Here is a 24,426-nt window from a genome sequence, read left to right as displayed (position 1 = left end):
AAGTAAAATAAATAAATTATATAAAAATCAACCTATGAATTGACAGTAGTGCAATATAGGACAGCTTGTTGAGGTGACAGTAGTACAAATGGTTTTACGAGTCTTTATGTGCAAAAGTGGAACCTTTAGTAAAAGTACTGTAGTGGTGGGATTTATACTGATAAATTTTGTTTAAAAAATCCAAACTGGAGCATATCCAGTGTAAAATCTTGCACAAGTGCTTCAGACACAAGGTTTCTGACAATAATCATTTGTGACTCTTAGACAGGCGTGATGGAGAAGGGCTTGATTGACTGAGTGTAGTTATGTAAGAGTGGGAAATCTATCCTCATTACCAGCGGCATCCCTCACATGGCCTCGGGCTCTGTAATTATTAGGTGTATTTAATCCCCACGCTGAGTGCTTCACCTGACTGTCCCCTCAATGTGCCGCTGCTAAGTAGGGAGTGGTGTGAAATAGAATGCGGCGGGATTTTTCACGCAGAGCGTAATGAAATGGACCTTGTTGGCTCAGCAGATGCTCCAGGTTTGTTTTGATCTCCCCTCAGCAGCAGAGAGAGTTAAAAAAAAAAAAATCAGGATAAATAAAGCGTGGTGACATGAGCAGAGGCTGAATGTGAAGGGAAGGGTAGCGACACCACGACACACACAGTGCAGTGAGTGGGAAGGTTTATGTAACTAATCGGGACAAAAGGGCGCCTGTGTAACTCATGACAAGACACTGAAACTGCCCAAAAAAGACGCTCTTATGGTTTACTGTATCTCCTTTTTCTTTCTCTTTCACACCCACAGCTCCCAACAATACTCCATGACGTCAGGACGAGATTATTTCCTCAATTTCCCTCGCTGATAATTGGCTTCCAACGGGCTGACCATTCTATTTAGTTTCTGATTAAAAATGGGTCCCTTAACTGCCACTCGGATGTTAATTGATGTCACTATTTCTCAACCTGATAATTTAGCCAATGGGCCGTTTAAGTTTTGGAAAATTGGCTTCTGGCTGCAACAGCTTCTGTGCATTTAAGAGTGAATGGATGTGGAGCTCCTGTGTGATCTGAAAAGATCCTCAGCATGACACCTGTACCTGGAAGCAGTGGGCTTAGTATGTGAAATAGAGATAAAATCTGTGCAGTATTAATACATCTTCATCAGTATTTCTACTCATAAAAGAATCTGTGCTGATATGTGCAATATTAATATTTTAACATCTAGAATAATCTGAACTGTTACTTATGTACATTTTTTGTTTATTTCTTAAATGTTTGCACTACCCCGATTCCCCACAGTGGCATTAATAAAGCCATAACGTATCGCATCTTATTGTAAATATGCAGCGGCTCAGTAGAACTCTGCAAATAATAAGAGTACACGTTGACAAATAGGGAACAGAGTGTCCAAACTTGTTCCTACAGTGAAGGGCAAAGCTGTTTCTGATGCATACTTGCATGACAAAACTTTTAATGAGCCCAAGTCCTGAGTCAGAACACAATGTACTAAATGAGCCCCAAATAATTACAACACATCTGGGCTGGGTTCACTCTCCGTTCAGTCACTCAGGGACGGGATTTTCCCTCAAATCAAATTCGTGAAAGAGTTACATTAAGTGTGAATCTACTACGGTGACGTCTCAGTGTCGTCTGCTTGGCGTGTTTGATTGAGGTGAGGCTGAAAGACGAGGACAGTACCTCTTGTCAGGCTTGGTAACGGTTGGTAGTTTGTCATCCGTGAAGACTGAGTTGAGGGCTCGATGTAATCTCTGGAAAACAAGCGACACGTTAGCTGGAGCACGCACACTGCAAATCCTCTGTGTGCTTTTTTGAAATGATCATTTACGGTTGCTTTTGGGAGAATTTAATGGGCAAGAGCAGCAAGAGCAAAACACTTTTTACACTTTGAGGGCCGGATTGGAGCCTCTGGAGGACCGCTTTTGGCCCGCGGGCCGCATGTTTGACACCACTGGTCTAAGTCGATGTACACTGATGAGCCATAACATGAAAACCTCTGACATGAAGAAGCATTAGGAGGGTGGTTTTAATGCTGTACTTTGTCAGTGTTGGTGGTGCAACACTTTTACTGGCAAAAAGACTCATAAATCTAGTTATGTGTTGAGGTGAGTGTGATGCAGTGTGGCTCTCTGGTGTGTTTACGAGTGTGTTTGTCTGTAATTTGGGGCGGTACCTGGCTCGTGTGCAGCCAGTATTTGAAGCGTGGCTCCTTGACTCTCGGGATCACCAGCTTGTACACAATGTGTTCTGCTATCGTGGTCAGGAGAGATAAGGCCACGCCCACACACAGCATCACAAACAGACCAGAGAAGTGCTTTATGCCCATCTGCAGCGTCTGGAGGAAGGAAGAAGGAGACGGCGTTAGAGAGAAAGAAAGAGAGTGGAAGCATTCAGAGGAAAAGTAATCACATGTGCATATCTGTTCTACTCTGCATATTCTATTCTAATGGAAGAGAAGCTGTCTGGAAAATTCCATCTAGAAAGTAGAAAGATTAAAAGTCTCTTAGTTGGTGCTGCAGGTGGTTGAAACAGTCACATTACAAGGCAAAACAAAATCATACTTTAAATTTTGAACAGTTCAGGAGGACATTTTTTTTTAAGCAAGTTCTGGACAAATTTGAGTAATTTCTGGTCATTTTGCACATATTTTGGGTCATTTTTGACAAATTTTGACAACATTTAGAGAACACACTTATTTTATGACTCATTTTGGACGTGTTTTTACTGTTTTTAGTAATTTTCGGAACACTTCCTAGCCATCCTAGATGTTTAACTCATTTGGGACAGATTGTGAACAGGAAAAGAGGATTTTTTGAGTAAGTTCTGGACAAATTTCTAATCATTTTTGGACAAATGTGGATGTTTGTTGAAGATTTCTGTATCATTGCCAGATAGAGTGAACACTACATCAGCTGCCTGCTGACGATCGCATGATTGTGATCCTACTACAAATCTACAAAATGATAGAAGGAACAGTTGTTTAAATTGTGAGGGTGTTTCTGAGTCCCATCAATTCCCGCCGTCCACTACATATTTAGGTCACGCGACACAAATTTTCTTTTTGGTTTCTTTTTTTAACTGTAGGTATGACAACAACATTTGTTTTTTTCTTTCCTTGGTATCTTTTTTTCATAATTTACTGGGCAGGACAGTAATAACTTTTTTCTTTTACAGTGATAGTCTGCAATTGCCAGAAGACACTTGTAGGAGCAAGGGAGGGGTGAAAAAAGCGGTAAAGGTGGGGAGGGAACAAAAACACAAGAAAAACAGAGTAAAACCATCTACAAATATCATTAATCAAACAGAAGTAAAAACCCATAAAGCATGAGCTGCATGAATCCACTGATGTGTTCACTTCCTGCTGTCTCTGTTACTGTACGCCGGGTTTGGCTGACCTCCCAGAAACCATCGGCTCCCATTGTTTTCCAAATAAAAACAGCTCTAAGACTCAAATACTGCATTGAAAAAGTATTGCAGACATCATCATTTCTTTTTTATAGCAGTGGAATCATTGCTGATGGATTTGTAAAAAATTTCGACAAAAATGAGTGCAAGGAAACTATTGTTTAGGTGAGCTTTCAGAGCTACAAAATACTATGAAGCAGGTGACAAAAGTGATAATAGTGTCCAGACTAAAGTAAAGTAAGGACTATAATGGTTATGTAGACTTCTGAATTCAGTCCTGTCATTCAAAAGAACTTTTCCAAAGAACAGGAAATCAATCAGATCGCCTCTCGTACTTGAAATACATCCTGAATTCAATTTCAAAATCACAGATTTTGACTATTTTCTTTCAGATTCTTCTCATTTCTCACTGAGCTTGTGATTCTTTCCCTCACATCATAATTTTCTCTCTAAATGTGTCAGTAGATGAAAGCTGTCTGGAGTCTGAGATCACACTTTCCTTAACTGACCACTTGTTGCCGTTACTGCAGATGTGTCTTTTTTTATTCTGCTGAGTAGGAACAGCTTGTGATCCAGCAGCAGCTGCAATGATTGCATTATAAAGTCATGTAGGAAAAAGAACGCATGATGGATTAAACTCGTCATTGCTGTAGTGTGACTTGGCAAGCGGGCCATAATGAAATTTTTGAAGAGCGGGAGCCGATGATTCCTGGAAAGTTGGGCCGTGATGACATTTGAATGCAGCAGGAACAAATTTTAAACTTTGTGAGAATAAAAGAAATATATAATTCCAGTGTTATTATCCTTTAAAAGTCAAGACGAGCTTACTGAAGATACATGACGCTAATCTAATCTAATACTCCAACTCCAGCTCCAGTACATAAAAAGCAGAGTAAAGTGCAAGTTTCCCTTCGTTCACTACATGTAAACCAGGGATGTTAGACTCATCTTAGTTCAGGACCACATTAAGTCCAGTTTGATCTAAAGTGGGCCGGACCAGTAAAATTACAGCATATTAACCCATAAATCACAATAACTCCAAATGTTTCCTTTGTTTTCATGAAAAAAAGTATGTTCTTAAAATGTTCACATTTAATGAACAAAATATTATGAACAATCTGAAGTTTCTTCAGAAAAATAAGTTCAATTTCAGCAATAATATGCCTCAGTTTATCATTTCCACGTTACAACTTCCAGATCACAGAGTGTCTACAAAGGAACACAACATTTAGCCATGATAAAAAAAAAAGCAACAGTTGGACAAAAAACAACAGAAAACAAGACAAAATATTACAAAAATGAGACACAAAATGACAATAACCAGAACAAAATGACAAAAAATTAGACAACTGACACGACACAAAACAGAAGCAAAAAATTAGGCAAAAAAGTTACAAAAAATGGACAAATGACAAACACGAGACAAAAAATTACACAAACGACACAAGCGAGACAGAAAAACAAAATGATACACAAAACAATGAATAAAGTGAAACACAAAATGAGAAAAATAAGAAAAAAACACAAGCGTGACAAAAAGAAAACAAAAAACGAGAAACAAAACGACAAAAACATGAGACAAATGACAAAAGTCAGACAAAAAAAGACAAAAAAAACAAAAAAAACATGACAAAATATGACAAAAATGAGACACAAAGCCACAAAAGAACAACAAGCAATCTAATATTTTACTTTCTGATCAAAACAACTTGTCATGGTCTAAAAAATATTTTAAATTTATACATTTACTAACTTACAATTTGCAGTTAATGTCTTCTCTGTCATTTTACTCTTTACAAAATTGTCCAGTGGGCTGGATTGGACCATCTAGCGGGCCAGTTTTGCCCCACGGGCCGCATGTTTGACACCCCTGATGTAAACACACACTCCTCCTCTCTCACACCACCTATATGCAACCATTTGGAACAATCAGCCCTAATAACGCTGGTATATTTCACAACTTGACGAGGCAAATTTGCAGCAAAAATCTATGAATGCCTTCAATAAAGCTCATCACTCTCACCTTTATCACAATTTATTTCTTAGCCAGGTTAAGTTTGCCCCTTTTAATGTTGGTTAATTGAATAATATGTCATTTATTGGTATTGATTTTATTACTTCAAATGGGAGCAGCTTCTCTGGGGGGTGACAGCGAGCTGGCCGAATGCGGGGGAGTTTTTGGCTGCCTCACTGAAACCAATCCATCAGATTTTTCATCTTTTCAGAATCCCCAGGCTTGCTGCTGGTGGCGAAGCAGTCATTCATCGGAATAAAAGATTGCTAAAAAAGAAAAAAAATGCTGAGCAGGACTAAACTGGGCCAGCCTTGTCAGTAATTCATAATGCTTATATCACATGAATTTCCTGCTGATGTTGTTCGCTGTTGGTTTTAGCAGCAGTACATTAAGTTTAAAAGTGTATGCAAAGCTAACAACAACAAGGTTGATGACATGTCTTACAGCTTCACACTGTGTTTTTCTGAGAGCCACCTGGCTGACACTTGGTTAGAACAAAATAATGGTCGAGGAGCTTTTTCTGTCACAACTTCAGGCTGGCTGAGGTGTGGTGCTGCAAGATGAAATGTACCTGAAGCAATTTAAACGTCTGCAGCTGGAGATAGCATCGATAACACGTCGAGCTGCTGGAAAATGGTTGAATTTGTGGCGCCGCGATGTGCCACTTCTGCCCCCAATGTGACTCATATAGATGTGTAATTTACATTCATGATTAGGCATTGAGGTGATGCTGTCATTCAAAGGCGCACGGCGTGAGGGCTTGTTAATTAGATGTCATTATGAGCAGCGGCGGTTAAGAAAATAAATGATAAAGTATAAAATACAAAAATAAGATGAAACTGAGTAGAAAGTGAGAAGTCAGAAGGGAGCTGTAAGTTTCAAAGTCATACTCGGATGGAGAAGCTGCTAATAGCTTGGTAATAGCAGAACAAAGTGGAACACAGCGCTGTTAGAGCTGAAGTTATGGGGACACAGCTTGTTTAGCAGCTGCAGGGTCAGAGGCCAAGGTTTGAATTAGACGGCAGCAATTACTGTACAGGGAGGTTAAGGAGGGCAGAGGAATCATTAAAGTCCCAAACGTGGTGGAACAAGAAGCCAAATGCTGATTCTGCAGGTGGTTAAAACATAATAAATACAAACAAAGTCACACCTTAGAACTTACAAATTTATGTTTAGTTATTACTAGTTTATTGCAAACGCCTCATGGTAAAATAGAGTATTATTTACTTTAAATTAGTTGTGTATGTACAAGATTTTACATTATTTTGTTCACTGAGACATACATCTTTATCTTATTGACTCTGGGGTTGTTTCTTTTCCTCAATTATTCCACAATTTTCCTTTTTTTTTCAGCATTTTACTGGGCCAGACATTAAAGTTTTTTTTTCTTTTTTTAAACTGAAGCTATAGGGATGCAGCTTGTTTAGCAGCTGTAGGGTGAGAGGCCAAGGCTTGAATTAGACAGGAGTCATTACTGTACATGGAGGTTGTAGAGGGCTGAGAGGAATCACTTCAGAAAGTAAGGCCTAAAAAAATGGTGGAACAAAAAGCCAAATCCTCCGTGTTCAAAGAGATTTCTAAAAGACAAAAAACCTCTCCCCTTGATTGTAAGGATACCTCCATACAGAGCTGTGAAAAATGATTTACCCCCCGCTGATATCTTCTATTTTTGCATATTTGTCACATGTAAATGTTTCAGATCATTGAACTAATCTTATTATTAGACAAAGAAAGAAAAAACAGAAAAGGAAGTTTTTAAATGATAATTTCACCGCCCTATGTGAAAAAGTAACTGCCCTCTTAGCTACCAATCTACCAAATGACCAAATTCATGAATGTCTCAAAAAGAACAAAAATCAAGGTTTTTGGAGTCAAGGTCTGGACTTGAATCTAATTGAGATGCCATGGTAACCCCTTAAAAGGGCAGTTCATGCTGGAAAACCACCTAATGTGGCCAAATTAAAACTATTCTGCAGAGAGAGTGAGTTAAAATTCCTCCATGGTGAAGTAACAGACTGATCACAAACAGCTGTTGCTGCCAAGGATGGTCCAACCAGTTATTAGGTTTAGGAAGGCAATCACTTTTTTCAAAACTGCATTTTGTGTTGTGTGGATTATCTCTGTCTAATATTCAATAAATACAAATATTAGTTAGATGATCTGGAACATTAAATTGAAGACATCAGGATATCTTTTACACAACACTGTATATTTATTGCATTTTAAACCACTAGAAATACTTTATCTGATTGTTTTGCAATAAAATAAACTGCAAATGTTTTTTTTTTTTTACTAACAATAACAATACAATAAAGTAAAGAATCCCCTCCAACCCGCCACACTCTTGTTCTTACCTCAGTCACAGCGAAACTGCGCTTCCCGCAGGGCACAACCTTGTACCACTTGTCGTGCAGCATGTCCATGAAGCCATCTGACTTGTACTGACTAACAAGCTCTGAGATGTTGGAGGTGAGTGGAGAGTTCTGAGGGAGGCCAATGCCATACCCTGCAAGTCCACACACACACACATGAAGAGAGAACTCCTTAGTGATTATTCTTCTGCCCTAACAGCAAAAAGCTTTTTCACTTTTTTATCTTCACCTCCATGCTGCCGTTATATTTTGTGGGGAAAGAGTTGCTGAACAGAAACATGGACTGCCATTTCCTTTTTTTTTTTTGAAAAGCATCACATTTTCCCACAAACAAAGCAGGTACCCGTCAGTGTATCTCCCGGTGCCAGGAAAGTGTGGCGAATTCAGCAATAGCCAATTAGAAAAGTACCTCGCCTTGATAGGACGCGCACTGATTGATTTGTATTGTATCCTGGAGGCTTAAGGGTGCATTAAGTAATTAACAACAGCACTGGAATGTGGCGCTACGGTGGCCTGTAATGGAAGCAAACGCCATGGGAGCATTTTCACAGTGGGAGGAAGAGGCTCTCTAAATGGACCAGAGATTAGCAGCAGACAGTGGAGAATGTAAGCTTTTGAAAGCCCAAAGATTAACTACAGAGCAAAGACTGAGCGACTGATATAGTTAAATTTAGGGCTCTTCTAAAAAACGCTCATGGTCAGTTAGTCTGCAGTCATGCAGAAAAAAAACTCTTACAATCAAGTCATCATTAAAAAGCAAAACATTCACTGTGTGAATACTAATGGGATGTCAGAGGAGTGATGAATTTAAGGGAAAATGTTCTTAATCAATACACTAACTGGTTGGTCAATGAATTCACTAAGCTGGAGAGGCCCTTAATATCTAATCAGGATTGTTTTGTGCCCTAAATAGTCGAGTAATTTGTCATATAGTGAGAGTCTGACTGTTACCTTCTATTGCAAAGGGTTTTCCGACTGTTAGCGTTTTACAGTCTGCATCTATGGAGACCTCGTAGTCCAGCAGGGCTTTATCCATGATGAATGCATCCAGTTTCTGAGGGTCAGCCCTGTAAAAAAAAACAGCAAGAGTGTACATTAAATCACAATAGAAGTGCAGGTGTAGCAAGGAGAAGTCACTTTTTGATTATTATGCTAGGAAATAAAATCACATTTTTGTGATTTTACCATGATGTTGCATGTTCAGCACTGAGAACTCATCTGCACAGCTCAGAGTTCTTCATCTATTCATCTAACACAGCATGCTGCATTAATTAAACATTTCTGTGCACACAAATTTTGCAATCACTCCCCAGGTGAAGCAGAGACACATAAACAGTGTATTGCAGAATTCTACAAAACACAATCAAAGCCAAATGTATGGGATGTCATAGTGTTCAGATTGTTGTAGCGCTGGAGCAGAGGACACCTGTAAATTCTAAAGAAATCTCAGAGTCACTTGTTTTCGATGGATGAGCAAATCAGCAGACTGATACTAATCTATAGTCAATCTTAAAAAGTCACTGTGGCGACCAGGAACAAAACCTTCTTCATTTTCACTTCTTTCAAGCAAAGGAAAAAACCTTCACTGCCCCACGAGACTGTAAATTAAATGAACCGAACCTTAGTTTGTCATCTCACTCCTGGTCTGCTACTCTGAGGTTTATTTCCTCTGCTTCTGTCTTCACGTCACTCCTCTGACCTTACAGAGGGTAAAAAATGAGCAGAGTTTTCTGTCTGTTTTGGAGTAAACTTTTTTTTGCCTGCACTTAATTTTCTGAGTAGGATGAAGCTGAATAGATTGAAACATGGTTAGCATTGTGACTTCAATTCTGTAGACTTAATACAACTTCACACAGCAACAAGATGTGAAAAAATGAAACTGAAAGCAATGAGCGAGACACAGAAATCACCCAAAAATGAATTGTTTTTCTTTGTGCTTGTAGGCGTCTCACAGAACCATTCAGAAGGCAGCTTATCAAAAATCACAGAAAATGGAATGTAAATGATTCTAGAAATGTCTCCCAACCTTTTCACCTCATCTGATCCTCACATTTCGCACGCTGGCCTTGTGTGTACACTTCCACTGGCCACCTGCCAGGAAAATTACTGCCGTGCCATCGTTTTTCAGTTTTGCCAATTTATTTGTATTCCTCACAAGTCTGCTACACAGAGGTGAGATATTAAGTCGCAACACTTTCAGTCAGGCTTTTACAAATCAACTCGGAAATGTCTTCACTGACAGCTCGTGTCTACTGGGATGCTACAAAGGCTTCCTCAAGGTGTACGGTGTTTTCGCTTGTTATCAAGGACAGCATTTGAAATCCTGCACGATCTTCTACCCACAAGCAAGCTGCTCATTATTACAGGTTGAATTAGTTTACAGCTTACGTCCTTCCATCACACCAGAGCACAATCTCCACATCAACCAGCTAAGTAACCAATATGACTAAAACATGATTCATCCTTCTCTGAGTCATCCTCCTTAAATAATGCATAAAAACAACTCCTGTATTTCCATCCAGATGGCATGAATGGAAAACACTAGTGACAGGAAATGCATCTGGTGTGACTTCATTTAAAATGAGAGGCAGCGATAACATCAGTCTGATCAGGGGAAAGTCTTTATATTATGGAGCAAGGTTATAATCCTTCTGTAATAAATTGTTTTGTCTGTTATGTTCAGCATTTTCTGCATATCTGTCACTTTAATAAGCAAGCCTACATAGTACAAGACAGTTTTGTGATGGATGATAATGGTTCTCCAGTCAGTGAACTTTCTCCAAATGCTCTAATTATGTAGCAGACAGGCTCCAGTCAGAAACTGTTGTTAGTCTCAATTGCTCTAGTGGGACATGTTCATTAAGCTGAAACATTACGGTAAAAACAGCCCTGATAAAAACACTTACTGTAATCGCTGAATAGAGTGCAAGAATGAGACCCAAGACAACTGGAAATAATGCTCTACTTTGCAGTAAATTTCCACAAGCGATTGCATGTTACCGTGATCAAGATGTACAAAAAAGTTCTCAAGGTGTTGGATAAATGAGAAGGTACCACAAGGGTCTGTATTGGGTCCTTTACTGTTTGTATTCAACATCAATTTGTTGCTAACCAGGAGGTCATGAGGTAGTCTTTCAGCGAAGGGTGTGAAAATAACTTAATATGAAGCAAAATCACATTGTGGACTCATAATATCACTTCAAACCTGCTTCTGATTGTTGATTTTTGCTTCTCTCTCTCTCCTCTCTATGTTCATTTTTGTCGAGCTGCTTACACACAAATGTCCCCACAAGATCAGCAGAACGAGTAACAAACAGAGGAGTGACTGAGACAGATTTGAGGTCATAGTTTATGACAATGCTTGTTAACCAGAAGCAATTCATCAATTACCTGTTCAACAAGCAGAAAACAAAGTTGCAGAAATGCGACGTCTCCGGTCTAGTTTATTATGTTCTGCTTGTTCAACAGCTGATTGATAAACTCTCTCACTGTCAGATTTTGGTGCAAGCAGAGACATGTAGCGCCACCACTGTCAACTGGAGTAAAACCAGACCAGAATTAAAAAAAAATAAAATAAACAAAAATATTTCCTTCATTGGAACAATAACATATAGAGTTTGCATGTTCTCCCTGTGCCTACATGGGTTTTCATTCGTTGGTCCAACTTCCTTCCTCATTCCAAAAATATCCATCCATCCATCCATCCATCCATCCATCCATCCATCCATCCTTTTTATTGGAATATCTCCATGGGGTTACAGAGGAACATTTCCAGCAAACATTGTGTTAGCTAATGGTGCTGAAAGGCTCATTGATGATTAGAAAACCCTCGTGCAGTTATGTTAGCACATGGATAAAAGTGGGAGTTTTATGGAAAACATGAAATTGCCTGGGTGACCTCAAACTTCTGAACAGTAGTGTATAATATGTAGTCTATGGATATTCTAAACATGCAGAGATTATCATTTTTCTAAGCCGGAAGAATCAGCAGTAAGTCCCTAAGAATCATTTCCATTTGTCAGCTGAATAAATCCAACTTCTATGCAATCAAGCTATGTTACGTACCAACCAGACAACCAGCTGATTAGTTCTGTCTCCCCAGAGCTAATTTAATAAATACAGTAGTTCCATCCCCAACGTCTTGTCTTCAAAAGCTGCCTAGTTTATCACTTCTCTTCGTGAACTTAAAACCACAGAACAGACGTCAAAAAAATGGCTTAACTCTACCTGAGGACTGTTGTGCACTACTTTGCAGCTTGTAAATGGAATTAATCACAAAGGACTTTAAAATCTGAATGTCGCATCCCACTGGATGACATTAAACTTTGATTTTACCTTCAGATCTATCTGGGTGCCTTTGACACTGTCTGGTATTGTTTTTCTGCAAAGGACATCTTGATTTCAATGAAACTGAAAAACCACAGCAGGATTATAACCTTAAACCTTAAATAACCTTAAATGAAACAGCTCCTTCAATCACCAACTCTTCCACAGCATGTTTGAAGCCTTCACAAATGTTTAAAGTGGTGTTACTACTACTATGCTATAACTACATAAGTGTCCAGCAAACATACGATATGTTTCAAGGTTATGTAACTGATATTTGTCTGGTCCCTGGTGGACTAAACCGGAACGCAGAGGGTTATGTTGCAGCATACTTGTAAACTGTCTTGTCGCCAAGTTGTAATTTTCTAAAGATGACATTTTTCCTTCAACCTTCTAATCAGCATTTCACAAGCTCAGTAAAAAAAAACTAACAAAAAAAAAATCTTGTTTCATCCATTGAAATTGTGTCCTACCCAGCATAGGCTTGCATTCCAGCTGCCTTTTCTCACTATATTCTGCTATGCTCCATGGGGATGCCAGCTGAATGTTGAAGCGGCTTAGGATGACAGCAATGGCAGGGTAAAGAGGAGGGTGAGATCTGAATGTGAACAGGCAAGCTTGTGGTAGGGAATGACAGCAGCAGGGAGGCAAGTTTTTCTCCCTTTTTATTCCAAATTTGGACTTTCCTTGCACACTCCTTTTTTTATCCAGGATGATACCGTTTCTTCTTTCTCTCTAAGTCTAACCAAAAACAAATGGATTTTCAGGAATATTGCCAGCAAACGATAGCTAGCTGGGTGGATATTAAGGAAAATGACAGCAGGAACGTGGATCAATAAAGACTGCTGTGTGAACAGGAGCTGCAGTGTGTATACCTGAAGAATAATGTGTACCTGCATGCAATACGTGGCTCTGTGCAGCGTCTGTCTTATTGTCTTACTTGAGATTATGTATGCCATCTGGTGTAGCCGGCACATTGTATCTTCTCATGTACTCGTGCATCTCAGGGAAACTCTTCTTGACATAGTCCTCTGCACTGCTTTCTCTCACTGTAGCAAATCGGAATCCCTGAGAGGGATGGTGCAACTGCAGGAAAGAAGAAATAAACCAAGATTTTACCTTCACAATGCCTTCAGAAACATTAATATTGATAGTCTTCATTTTGGCTCATTGTGTCTCATTTTCCTCGGTTCTTTTGTGTTCATTTGCTTCTTTTCTTTGTGTTTCTTGAACATAATGACTTGCAGTTTTGCTGCGCTCTTGTTATTCAGTGAATTGGTGAGTTGGCAAAAAGAGTTAATTACCTTACTCCAATTACCCTTTACAAAGGTGGTTTAATTAAAGATTATATTTGCTGGGTAAAAGTTTCAGAGACAATGAAGCAACACTGTGGCAGAAATACACAAACAAACAAATAAATGAACCTTCGCTCATTTTAAAATCGCATCTCAAACCTGAGGGACGAAGTGTTGTTATTGTGAGTTGCATGCAGAAAATATTTGATAAAATAAAAGTCATTGCAAACCTATTTCTTCATCACAGTGATTGTTAATGAGAAAATAAGCTATTTTATAGACTGAATAATTTGCAGTGTTGAATCTTTGTGCCTTTTGTACCTTTGGATCGTGTATCCCTGACAGTTGTTCATACGTCTTCTCCCCAACCATGACAGCAGCCAGGTTAGCAGTGTAGGTGGACAGACAGAACAGACAGAAGATGGCCCAGAGGTTCATGAGAAGACGACCAGTCCAGCATTTTGGGGGCTTGATGGCGACTGTTCTTCCAAAGAGAATGGCGTAGCAGACATTGAGTGCCGAGGAGAAGGAGAACACTCGGTCGCGGTTGCGTCCTCGTGGCGTCATCCCAAACGGACTGTGCCACTCGTACAGGGTGAGGAAGATGGCAGTGACATGGAGGGAGACGAAGATGCCGAGCCACATAGACCAGTGGAGAGGCCACATGAAGGCGCCGATGGGTGCGGCTGTGTCACGAGTGCGAACCTGCAAATAAAGTTGGTATCATTATTAAATGTTGCTCTAGTTCTTACTATTTCACAGGTCAGAGAGGCCAGATAGTTTTGGAAGAAATAAACTGGGACCAGGCAGAATGGGAAGAGCATTTCAATCCCCAATCACCCTACAAAACCAATATAGTCGTACACTAAGGCTTACATACACTTGTGAACAGTCTCAGTCTTGAGTTTCCAATGACTTCTAGAACTCTTAATTTCATATAATAGAATCATTGAAACATGTGAGTGTTTGCCACGAAAAACCAATAATGTATTTTGGTTCTTTCATGGATTTTTTCTTATAGGTCTTCTCGAAATATGGGGGTCAAAAATATGCATTCAGCAATGCTAATTTTAGGTTAAGTGTCCCTTGACCATTTTTTAAATTAATTTAATTAATTAAGTGTTTTGGTAGCCATCCCCCAGCCTCTGCAAAATTTTTGGTTGTATCTTTGACTGCATTTCTTGACAGAATTGGTGCTGGTCATCTAAATTTGTTTCTTCATCAGTCTACAGGTTCTTGATGGGTGTTAAGTCAGGACTTTGAGGAGGCCAGCCTAAGAACTTATTTCTATGTGGAACGTGGAGGTAATCTTCCTTTTTCATCATTCCATTTACTTTGTGTAAAGCATCAATTCCACTGGCACCAGAGCATCATACTGCCACCTCCATGCTTGATGGTAGGTTTGGTGTTCTTGGGGTTAAAGGCCTCACCTTCTCTCCTCCAAACAGATTTCTGCTCAGTTTTTCTTCCATCTGACCACATAACTTTCCTCCAGAAGACCTTTTCTTTCATGTGATCAGCAGAAAACTTCAGTCAAGCTTTAAGGTGCTACTTCTAGAGGATGAGCTTCCTTTTTGCACAGCAGTCTCTAAGCCCATGATGATGTAAAACATGCTTTAATGTGACAGCTGTGTTCCAGCAGCTTCTGATTCATTGCAGACCTGCTTTTTGTTGATTCTTGGCTGATTCCAATTGATCCTGACCAATTGTGTCTCAGCAGCAGGTGATTAGTTTGTGTTTTGTTCTTGATCGTGGCCATGACACAACTGTACCATGCATTTTATACTGACAAACGGTAATTTACACAACTGATTTGGGGATCTGTAGCTGCTTTGAAATGGCTCCAAGTGACTTTCCTGACTTGTTCAAGTCAATGATTTGCTTTTGCAGATCTGTACAGTGCGAGTGTTTGTAGCTAAGTCTGATGAGTGAATTAAATTCTCCCGATTTAAACTGACTCAGAGGAGTCAACAGCCGTAGTCAATCATAATCACTCACAAGAAGGCAAGAGGCTATACATCAGAGAAAGTTTGATTCACACAGCTTTTTACATCACCAGAACTCATAATTCAGTTTACTGAAGCTATACTTTTTGACCCAGCAGATCTTGTCATTGTTGCAGAAGATTTTTAATAAATGATAGAGCCTAAATGTCTGTTTTTCATAACAAAGATGCATGTGTTTCATATTTCATCATTGAACATTTAGAGTAGAACTTTATTTGCCAATTGAACTGTGCACTGTAATTGAATACAAAACTACTGGAAATGGTGCAGCTTGTGACACTGTTATTGTGAGGGAAAAAGAGAAAAACATAAACAATAGAAAACACATTGACTGAAATTAAAGCAGAACATATACCTCTACAGTAGCATGTTATCAAGAAGAGACCAGAGAGGGATTCCCACCATCACTATTCCCATCAGCTGGTGAGACCACCTATAGTAATCGTCTCACAATGGAATTGCATTAGAATCCAATAACGTCGGGCTTGCAGTAATAAAACTCTGCCATAGTGATACTGACCAGCAGCATACCAAGAGAGAGAGTTGAGATGAGGTCAGTGACACACCGCAGGGAGAGATCGGACAAAGAGTAACTGAAATGAGGAATAAGAAGTGGAGAAAAAACTCTAATGAAGGAAAAAAGAAGTCAGCATAAGAAGAGCGGTACTTACCAAAATCCCCAGGCTGGTGGAGAAGAAAGGTGAAGTGAAATCAATGACTTGGCTTCTGGCTGAATTAATGCTAAAAGATGTCACTGCCAGGTGGGCAGCTCCACTGAGCAGATCTCCCACCAATCCTGTCCAGCGACCGTTCTTGAACCCCCCATACTTCCCATCGCCAACAATATAGAGGTCAAAGGTGAAGCCCATGTCCTCTGCCAGCTTCTCCAACAGGTCTATGCAGTAACCATAGCAGCATTTCTTCAGATCTGTGGGAACAGATCCGTTGGGTCCTCCAAGGTTCTGGAAAAGTCCTTCCAAAACTGAAGATTCGTTGGTAAGCGGGTCCAGGCAGAGCTGACCCGCCGGACACATCCCGTCCCCATCCACCTCACGCGTAAATACAAACGGGTGCTCCACCAGCGTCACCACTCTCATGTGCAGCCGGGCTGGTCGACGCCAATCTACTCCGCCTCCGGATCCCGGATGGCTTGGCCAGGCCCCCTGGTCCATCAAAACTTTCCCCTTGCGCCAGCGTCCCAGGCGGGTCCAGGTTGGCTGGCCGAGGGGGTCCAGCTGGAGGGACCAGATGTAATGATGGGCCTCGGGGATGACATTCTGGCTTTGACTGTCTCTGGATATAAAACCACTCTTGCCCTCAAATGATATGTTGGCTAGAAATCTGAAGGGGAAAGAGAGAAAAAAGTGTCAGGGGGAAGAGAGTTATTAAAGAATAATGGTAGGGAAAGATGAGAACAGCTAAAGAAACATTATATGTAGGAAACAGGTTGACAGCCCCGGAAGTTAGTAAAAGTATTATGTCTTTGGGAAAACATTTTGATATAGAATTAATATATTTCCATAAAAGATGGGAGACACCAATTAAATGTCAAAAAGTGGCCATATATGGACTTTGTATTAGTCAAATCCAAAGCAACAGCTGCAGCCTTAAGCTCTATATCATAATTAATTTTATTCTCTGTGCTCTGTCACCCAATAAATGTACTACTACTACTACTACTACTAATGCACAAGAATGATGATTGTTAGACAACAATTTGTTTAATCCTGCCTGAAAAATACGTGTACCGACAAGAAGTTGACTGAAAAAGAGACTTGAAATTAAATTTTATCTTATTTTCACATGGGCTTCATATGGACTTCCAATTACAATGTATATGTACTACAATTTTGTGTAACTGTGTGGAATGAACAGTAGCTTATATTTTATAAACTACATTTGACAGGATTTTCTACCTGCAGTTGTTCAGACTGGGTTTGAGCATTGTTCTAAACCCTTTGCCTTTATTCTCTATTGAAGAAAATGCATTTGACCAGCATCAAATGTAATTGCATATTGATCCTCCACCAAACACACATTCCACACATCATGACGCATTATATGTGTGTAATACATCCAAGTTACCTTCCAGCATTGGGGTGACAGCAAGGCATAAAAGTGTAGAAGCTGAATCTGATTAGTGTAATAGTAATCAAGGTTTGTTTATGAGGCTGAAATCTGCTTGAGTACCATCAAAACAGAAGCAAGATCACATGTTTCACGTCAGCAACCAGATGTTCAGATTCCAGTGATTCTGACTGAGCAGCCCTTCAGGACATCGTATCTGTGCTGACGTCAAACCTGAACCTGACCTTTCATGCTTGACTTTAAGAGCATCTTACATGGTCATCTGGTAGAATGCGTCACCATGTGACATGATCAAAAGCTCTTAAAGAGGCAATAAGTGGACCTTGAATTTTGTGAATTATCTGAGAAAGGTCAAAGATTGTTGTTTGCAGTGAGGAGGAGAAAAATCAGTTGGTTAAAGTTACTGACAGATTGTGGTTATGGTGTGAAAAAATGGCTGTTAGAAGTAGATGAACAGCAGTCTCCCCTGTCAACACTACATGCTTAGCTGGCTCATCGATCCACTCCAGTCTGCTCCTCCAGAGGTTTTGGTGTAACAACATGCTGCTGCACCGCTTCTAACGTTTGGACACGAAACAACAGGCCATTTTAGGCACCTGACAAATGAGGTACAGAGGTACATTTTCACTGATTAGGACAGCCTCAAGAGGAATAGTGACAAGTTAAAACCATCTGAACCAGGGGTGTCAAACATGCGGCCCGTGGGCCAAAAGCAGCCCTCCAGAGGGTCCAATCCGGCCCTCAGAGAAGACATTAACTGCAGATTGTAAATTAGTAAAACTATAAATTTGAAAACAATTGTGGAGAAGTTGTTTTGATCATGAAGTAAAATACTAGATTGTTCATTGTTCTTTTGTCACTTTGTGTCTCATTTTTGTAATATTTTGTCTTCTTTTGCCATTTGTCTCATGTTGTTGTCATTTTGTTTCCTTTTTGTTACGCTTGTATTTATTGTCTTATTTTTCTCATTTTGTGTTTTGCTTTTTTCATTGTTTTGTGAATCTGTTTGCGGGTTTTTTTGTCTCGTTTGTGTCATTTGTGTAATTTTTTGCCAAATTTTTTGTCTCTTTTCTGTTTTGTTACATGTCGTTTGTCTCATTTTTTTGTCGTTTTGTTCTTGTTGTCATTTTGTGCCTCATTTTTCTAATATTTCGTCTTTTTTTCTGTCTTTTTTTGTCTGACTGTTGTTGTTTTGACTGAATGTTTTGTTCCTTTGTAGACACTCTGTGATCTGTAGTATGCTGTCATTAAACTGGTCCGACCCACTGGAGATCAAACTGGGCTGAATGTGGCCCTTGAACAATAATGAGTTTGACACTCCTGATCTAAACACTGAAAGCTGTTGTAACTTACAGTCCTTTTTAACTAGTAATTGGTCTTGTGCCAATCCTCTTATTATTTATATTCTGAAATACAATGCACACAGGAAGAGTGCATGGAACCCAATTCAAATCACACAATAAAGTTAACTGCAAGGTGCACATTTTTAAATAAGTTTTCTGCCGGCTTGCTTTTTTTCTTCATTATCATCTTTATCCAGGCACCTTAGAATCTCTGTTTCAGGGATTTACAGGCATTAAATGTCCGATTAGGTTTTTACTCTTGGTCAGTATATATAAAAATCCCACTTTAATGGTGTAAAACGGGCACCGGAGAGGTGTATTATCTCGGTGGCCTCAGTGGCTGTCTGGAGTGTGTTTGTGTGTGTGACAGCATAAGACAGTCCACGGTCCGGTGATCACGCCATCTCTCTCACTGAGCCATGCTGCTGCCTGTCTGAGAGTGTCAGATACCAGAGCACACACTCACACCCCCACACCCAAGAAGACATACATTTTTCCATCAGAACGGATATGTGTGGATGTAAGGGAGGAAGTGCCGGCGTCCGTTCTGTGCAGGTAGATGCACACCTCTTCGATATGCCTTCTGGGGGTAATGATGTAACTGATGTGACCTTTTCCAAAATATCTCTATTGTGTCACCTTGCTCGCTGGCAAAAATGTGCCTTTCCACCACCTTGTCGGCTTTCCTACATCTTTAACAGGTTTTAAACCAACCTGACAGCTTCACTAGTTTGTCTGAAGGTCAGTGTCTTCCACTGTAGCTTGCAGATGTTAAGCTACCTGGGGAGTTTGTCTTTTTTCACCCGACAAGTGACACGCTTTGGGAACGCTTCTGACGGCAAAATGAAACGTCCCATTTTAGTGAAAGGTCACATGTTATAGTATTTAGCGTGTTCGGTTAAGACATCTGTAACATTTTAGTGGGTTTAATTGTAGAAATGTGAGCTTATATGGACGTCAGGGTATGTCGGCACAGTGGAGTTGAATAAGGGCAGCTGCAACACAAACGAGCTGAACAGATAAGAGCATGTGGCTTTTTCCCACTTGGAAGGAGCCACTGTGGACCATTTTCTCTCATGCATGAAGAGGAAGCAGTCAGCAAGTGCAAAAACCCCCAAATCATCCTGCTGCTTACAGAAACACTCCATCCTGATTGGCTCCACTCTTTAATGAACTATTGAATTGTTCTAATGAGACCAGTTTGCCGTTGTTGAACCGACACACCCACAGGACCGCTCTGTCTCTGCTGACTGTCTTTGAACTCGCCTATGGTCTGGAAATAAGGACATGAGTTTGCATTAAAATCACAGTCTAGACGAGGTAACCATAACAATGGGATGTAATTTCTTGTGGCGTGTTTATTTATCGAACGTAACCACATGGTGTATTATGAGGTACTTGTACTTGAGTATTCCATCATGCACTTCGATTTACTACAATTCAGAGACATACTGCAGTTTCTGTTATTACATATACGACAAATGATCTGAAAAACCTTACTACAAGTCTAGCTGCTGTTTTTAACTGAATCAATGACATTAACTGTTGGATGGGTCAATATATAATTGCGGGACATTTTGTGTCATTATTGACAGGTATAATAGTTGTTTTCAGCTGTTTTCAGGCCAAAATCAACATTTTTACAGGGAGGTTCTTCTAAATATTATATATGAAATTGAGTAAAATTGAAATTGAAAGTTATTTATAAAGATATTGTAGTAAACCTGTTGACTACTTTATATTAAATAAGTCAGAAAGCCTTGGAGTCTGGCCAGTCTTTTCTTCAGGAGGAAATGACATCATGTGGAGCAGGTCATGTGATCTGGAATTAACACACTTCCTGGAGAGGTGTTTTTGTAATGGGGAACTTAGTGAAGGGGATTCTGAGACACGGGTACAATTTATTTTCCATATAAAATTTGATACATTGCTAAAAAAGAACAACAATAATCAGCTTAAGCCCAAACACACATCTTAATCTTCAAGTTCATTCAGTTTAACTGGTTAAAATCTAGTTTTTAAGGCTGATGCTGAAAGAGATTTTTGCTTTAGAATAAGCTTAAATCTTAATGTAAGCTTATTCTATTATTAATCAGCTAGACTTAAATTAATAAAAAAAAATTCTCTTTAGGCAGAAGTTTTTTGTGGCTTTAAATGCATAGTTAGAAATTAGTGTGGAAGAACTTGAATAACAGAAGACTTTTGTGCAGCATACTGATGACTAGTCCAAGGACAAGTCCTTGTTGATATATATCCAGCCTCTGCAGGGTCACTGACTGTCCTGTGTGCTAAACAAAAAGCATGGTTTACTTTTTATACAATGTGACATGATTCATTTCCACCTCATGAAATGGTAAAATGATGGCATTTGAAGCAGAGGAGTCCTGATGGTATTTTAAGCTGAGGAATGACGTCTGGGTGAATCACATCTTTTACACAGCAGCAGTAACCCAATGTCATGTCCGCCTTGTATTCTCCCCTCATGCATCACCTAAAAAAGAATCTGAGCATAAAATAGGGTACCGCAAAGCTGTGTTTATGTTCACATCGCTGCCCTCGCGAGCTGAATGAAAAGAGATGGGAGCGCACTTAAATTTTCATTTTATATTACTTGCAAAATATGAATCAACAACACAGCATGTTGTTTTTTTTAAAGTGAGTATCAAAACATCTTGTTCTTAAAAACCAAAATATGGAAAAAAGCAAACGCCGCTGCCTTTATAGCAGCAAGTGCCTGCCAAGAGTATTCCTCCTTGTTAAACTGATCCCAGCCTGAGGCAAATAGAAAGTTTTTTACTTACACTGGTTCAGGGAATACAAGCCTCAGAGGGGACATTTATCATATAGCATTTTCTATCTTTATAGCTCATCTGGCTGCCACATCAGGCTACTATCCTTTTACTTTGATGGGCATGCGTCACTGTGAAATGATTTTTATCAAGAAGGATTGTCTTTGGTGGGCTAAATACGATAACCTGGTGAAATTTGCCCCCGTTGAATCTTATCTGTCCCTAGAGGGACTTTTGCTCGCTAAAGTTTATCAGAGTATCTATCTCTAAAGGTTATATTGATATATATATATGTGTGTGTGTGTGTTTGAAAATCTCAAAATTCTGCCTTAGAGTTGGGTTTGTGCTTTATTTTCTGCTCTTTTTCTTCCTTTTTCCTGCACTAAACTTTATTCTCCTGCTTTGTAGTCCAGAAATGTAAATATATATTATGCTTATCACATGTAGGTGTAAGATTAATGTCTACACACTGACTCCAAATGCAAATTTAGTAACAGTAAATGGACAATAATTTGGTTACAGATTAATTTTCAGTCACTTGTAAACTCTATACCAACAGGCTGATACAATCTATGATGAAAAGTGTGGTTAAAGTTGGATTTAATTGTTAAAAAATACCAAAGCAGGCCTGTTTCCAGAGCAAGAAATGGATTAAACCACATATTTGTCTACTTTGATATGAGCTGAACATTTCCAGCAGCTACCTTATAGACTCATTTTCCTTTCCTAATGCAGTAATCCTAAATGCTGCTAGAACATTCATAGCTGCGTCCTGCTCTACTACTGAATTTTGGGGAAGTCTGCACTCCTGCAAACCCCAGACTTGTCATTCAAGATACCATCACATTCGACTAACACCTTTTTTTCCGTCTTTTAAGTAACTTTAAAAGCACAACAGTGTTGGTGAGGACATGCAGTCTGTTTGTGCACAACATCACGTATGGAGCCAATGGTTCCCGTTTTAAAATGACTCAGCTGTAAATTCGTGCCGGAACAGTTGTCATTTCAGCCGCCAAATCCGAAATGCGAAGCCTAGTCTCATCAACAGCTGTCTGAAATAAAATGACCCACTGCTTCAAAAATCACGACAGATTTGGAGTGTTAAATCTGCCATTTCTATGGCTGTAAATCGTAAATGTAATGTGCAAAAAACCCCAACAAAAAAGTGGTGTTTTTCAGAGTCTCGCAAATGTGATATCTTCTGTGCAAGTGAAGAACCCGTAGGTCATTTTAGTGTTCCTTGTGTGAAGCTGACCTGGATCTTTCTTCTGAGAAAGAGGCAACACAGAGTTCCTGTGCCAGTATACCGCTGCTGTCTGGCTCTATGTACACTACACTCCAGCGTCCCTTTTGAGTTATTCGCTCCCTGTAATGCTAAGTGATGTGCCTTGAAAGATTGCTCCCACGGGACCACATGAATGGATGACGAAGAGGCACAGCTCTCAGAGTGCTCAAATGGAACCCAGTGGTAAATAGGAGAGGAAAAATGTTCTGGGATGCGACTGTCAGGATGGAGAGTTTGTGCACGTTCTGATTTTTTGGTACTCGGAAGCTGAGAGAGAGTAAAGGGAGAAGAGAAAGATGGGAATTAAAGCAATAATCAAGCCAAGCCAAGCCAGCAGTGACTAATCAACGTTATGTTATGTTATGTTATGTTATGTTATGTTATGTTATGTTATGTTATGTTATGTTATGTTATGTTATGTTATGTTATGTTATGTTATGTTATGTTATGTTATGTTATGTTATATTATATGTGTTTGCAGGTACTGGTTTTCATTGATTTCAAGAAGGCTGTCGACTCAGTTGACAGAAGCAAAATGTTCCAAATTCTACTGGCAGATGGAATCCCTCCTCCTATCGTTGAAGCAATAAAACTCATGTATATCAACACTTCTACAGTAGCCAAGACTCCTGAGGGCAGCACAGATCTCTTTTCCATAGACACTGGAGTACTTCAAGGAGACCCTCTAACACCTTTCCTCTTCATCATCTGCTTAGACTATGCTACACTGAGGAAGCTAATCTTGCCCTCCAATGGTCCAACCCTAAAGCGTTGTCAAAGTAGAAGACACTCTGAAGAAATTTTATCAGAACTTGCATTGGCAGATGACATCACCCTCCTGGAGAACATTCAGTGAAGCAGAAAACCTCCTGCATTGGGTAGCACGAGAAACAAGACAGACTGGACTCTTCCTGAATGCTGGAAAGATGAAGTTCCTACACCTTAACCCAACATCTGAGGAGACATTGCAGCACTAGATGGGTCAGAAATCAAAAAAGTTGATGATTTCCTATGTCTTGGAGGCTACACCAATACAGCACATGATATAGAAACAAAAACTGGTAAAGCTTGGGGAGCATTAAACTCGTTTTATCTCCAATTAAAATGACAACCAAAATGAGAGTATTCAAGGTGTCAATGGAATCCATCTTGCTCTTTGGATCTGACTTCTGGTCACTATCAAAGACACTCTCAAAAAGAATTGATGGGACTTAGACCAGAATGCTACAGATGGTACAAAACATCTCCTGGAAATCACACCTCACCAACAAGTCGCTATATGACTCACATCCACGCTGGTCAATAATCATTAGGCAATGTAGACCAGCCCTGGATGGACATGCGGTGAGACACAACGAAGCAGCTGTTTGTTGTTTTGGAAACCTGATGCTGTCACAGGGGTTGACAGGCTGAGCACGACATTTAGGAAGGTGTTAGAAGAAGACACTGGTCTGGAAGGCAAAGAACTTTTGACTGCAATGCTGGACAGAGGGAGCTGG

General features: G+C 39.7%; 1 protein-coding gene across 2 annotated transcripts in view; it reads right to left on the bottom strand.

Moving 5' to 3' along the window:
* The window catches only part of grin3a (glutamate receptor, ionotropic, N-methyl-D-aspartate 3A), a 50,140-nt gene that overhangs the window by 6,969 nt on the left and 18,745 nt on the right, over positions 1 to 24,426 (bottom strand). The window contains exons 3-9 of one of the 2 annotated variants that reach the window (XM_023262069.3): positions 16,094 to 16,763; positions 13,738 to 14,121; positions 13,062 to 13,207; positions 8,747 to 8,862; positions 7,778 to 7,929; positions 2,178 to 2,339; positions 1,685 to 1,755 (exon numbers count right to left, since the gene is read on the bottom strand). In XM_023262069.3, coding sequence (XP_023117837.2) covers positions 1,685 to 1,755; positions 2,178 to 2,339; positions 7,778 to 7,929; positions 8,747 to 8,862; positions 13,062 to 13,207; positions 13,738 to 14,121; positions 16,094 to 16,763 — 1,701 coding nt within the window. The remainder of the gene's footprint in view (positions 1 to 1,684; positions 1,756 to 2,177; positions 2,340 to 7,777; positions 7,930 to 8,746; positions 8,863 to 13,061; positions 13,208 to 13,737; positions 14,122 to 16,093; positions 16,764 to 24,426) is intronic. The other variant, XM_035944353.2, reaches the window with a different exon arrangement.

The sequence above is a fragment of the Amphiprion ocellaris genome, chromosome 17 (genome assembly GCF_022539595.1).
Source record: "Amphiprion ocellaris isolate individual 3 ecotype Okinawa chromosome 17, ASM2253959v1, whole genome shotgun sequence".
NCBI classification, from domain to species: domain Eukaryota; kingdom Metazoa; phylum Chordata; class Actinopteri; family Pomacentridae; genus Amphiprion; species Amphiprion ocellaris.
This window is presented reverse-complemented; position numbering and strand designations above follow the sequence as displayed.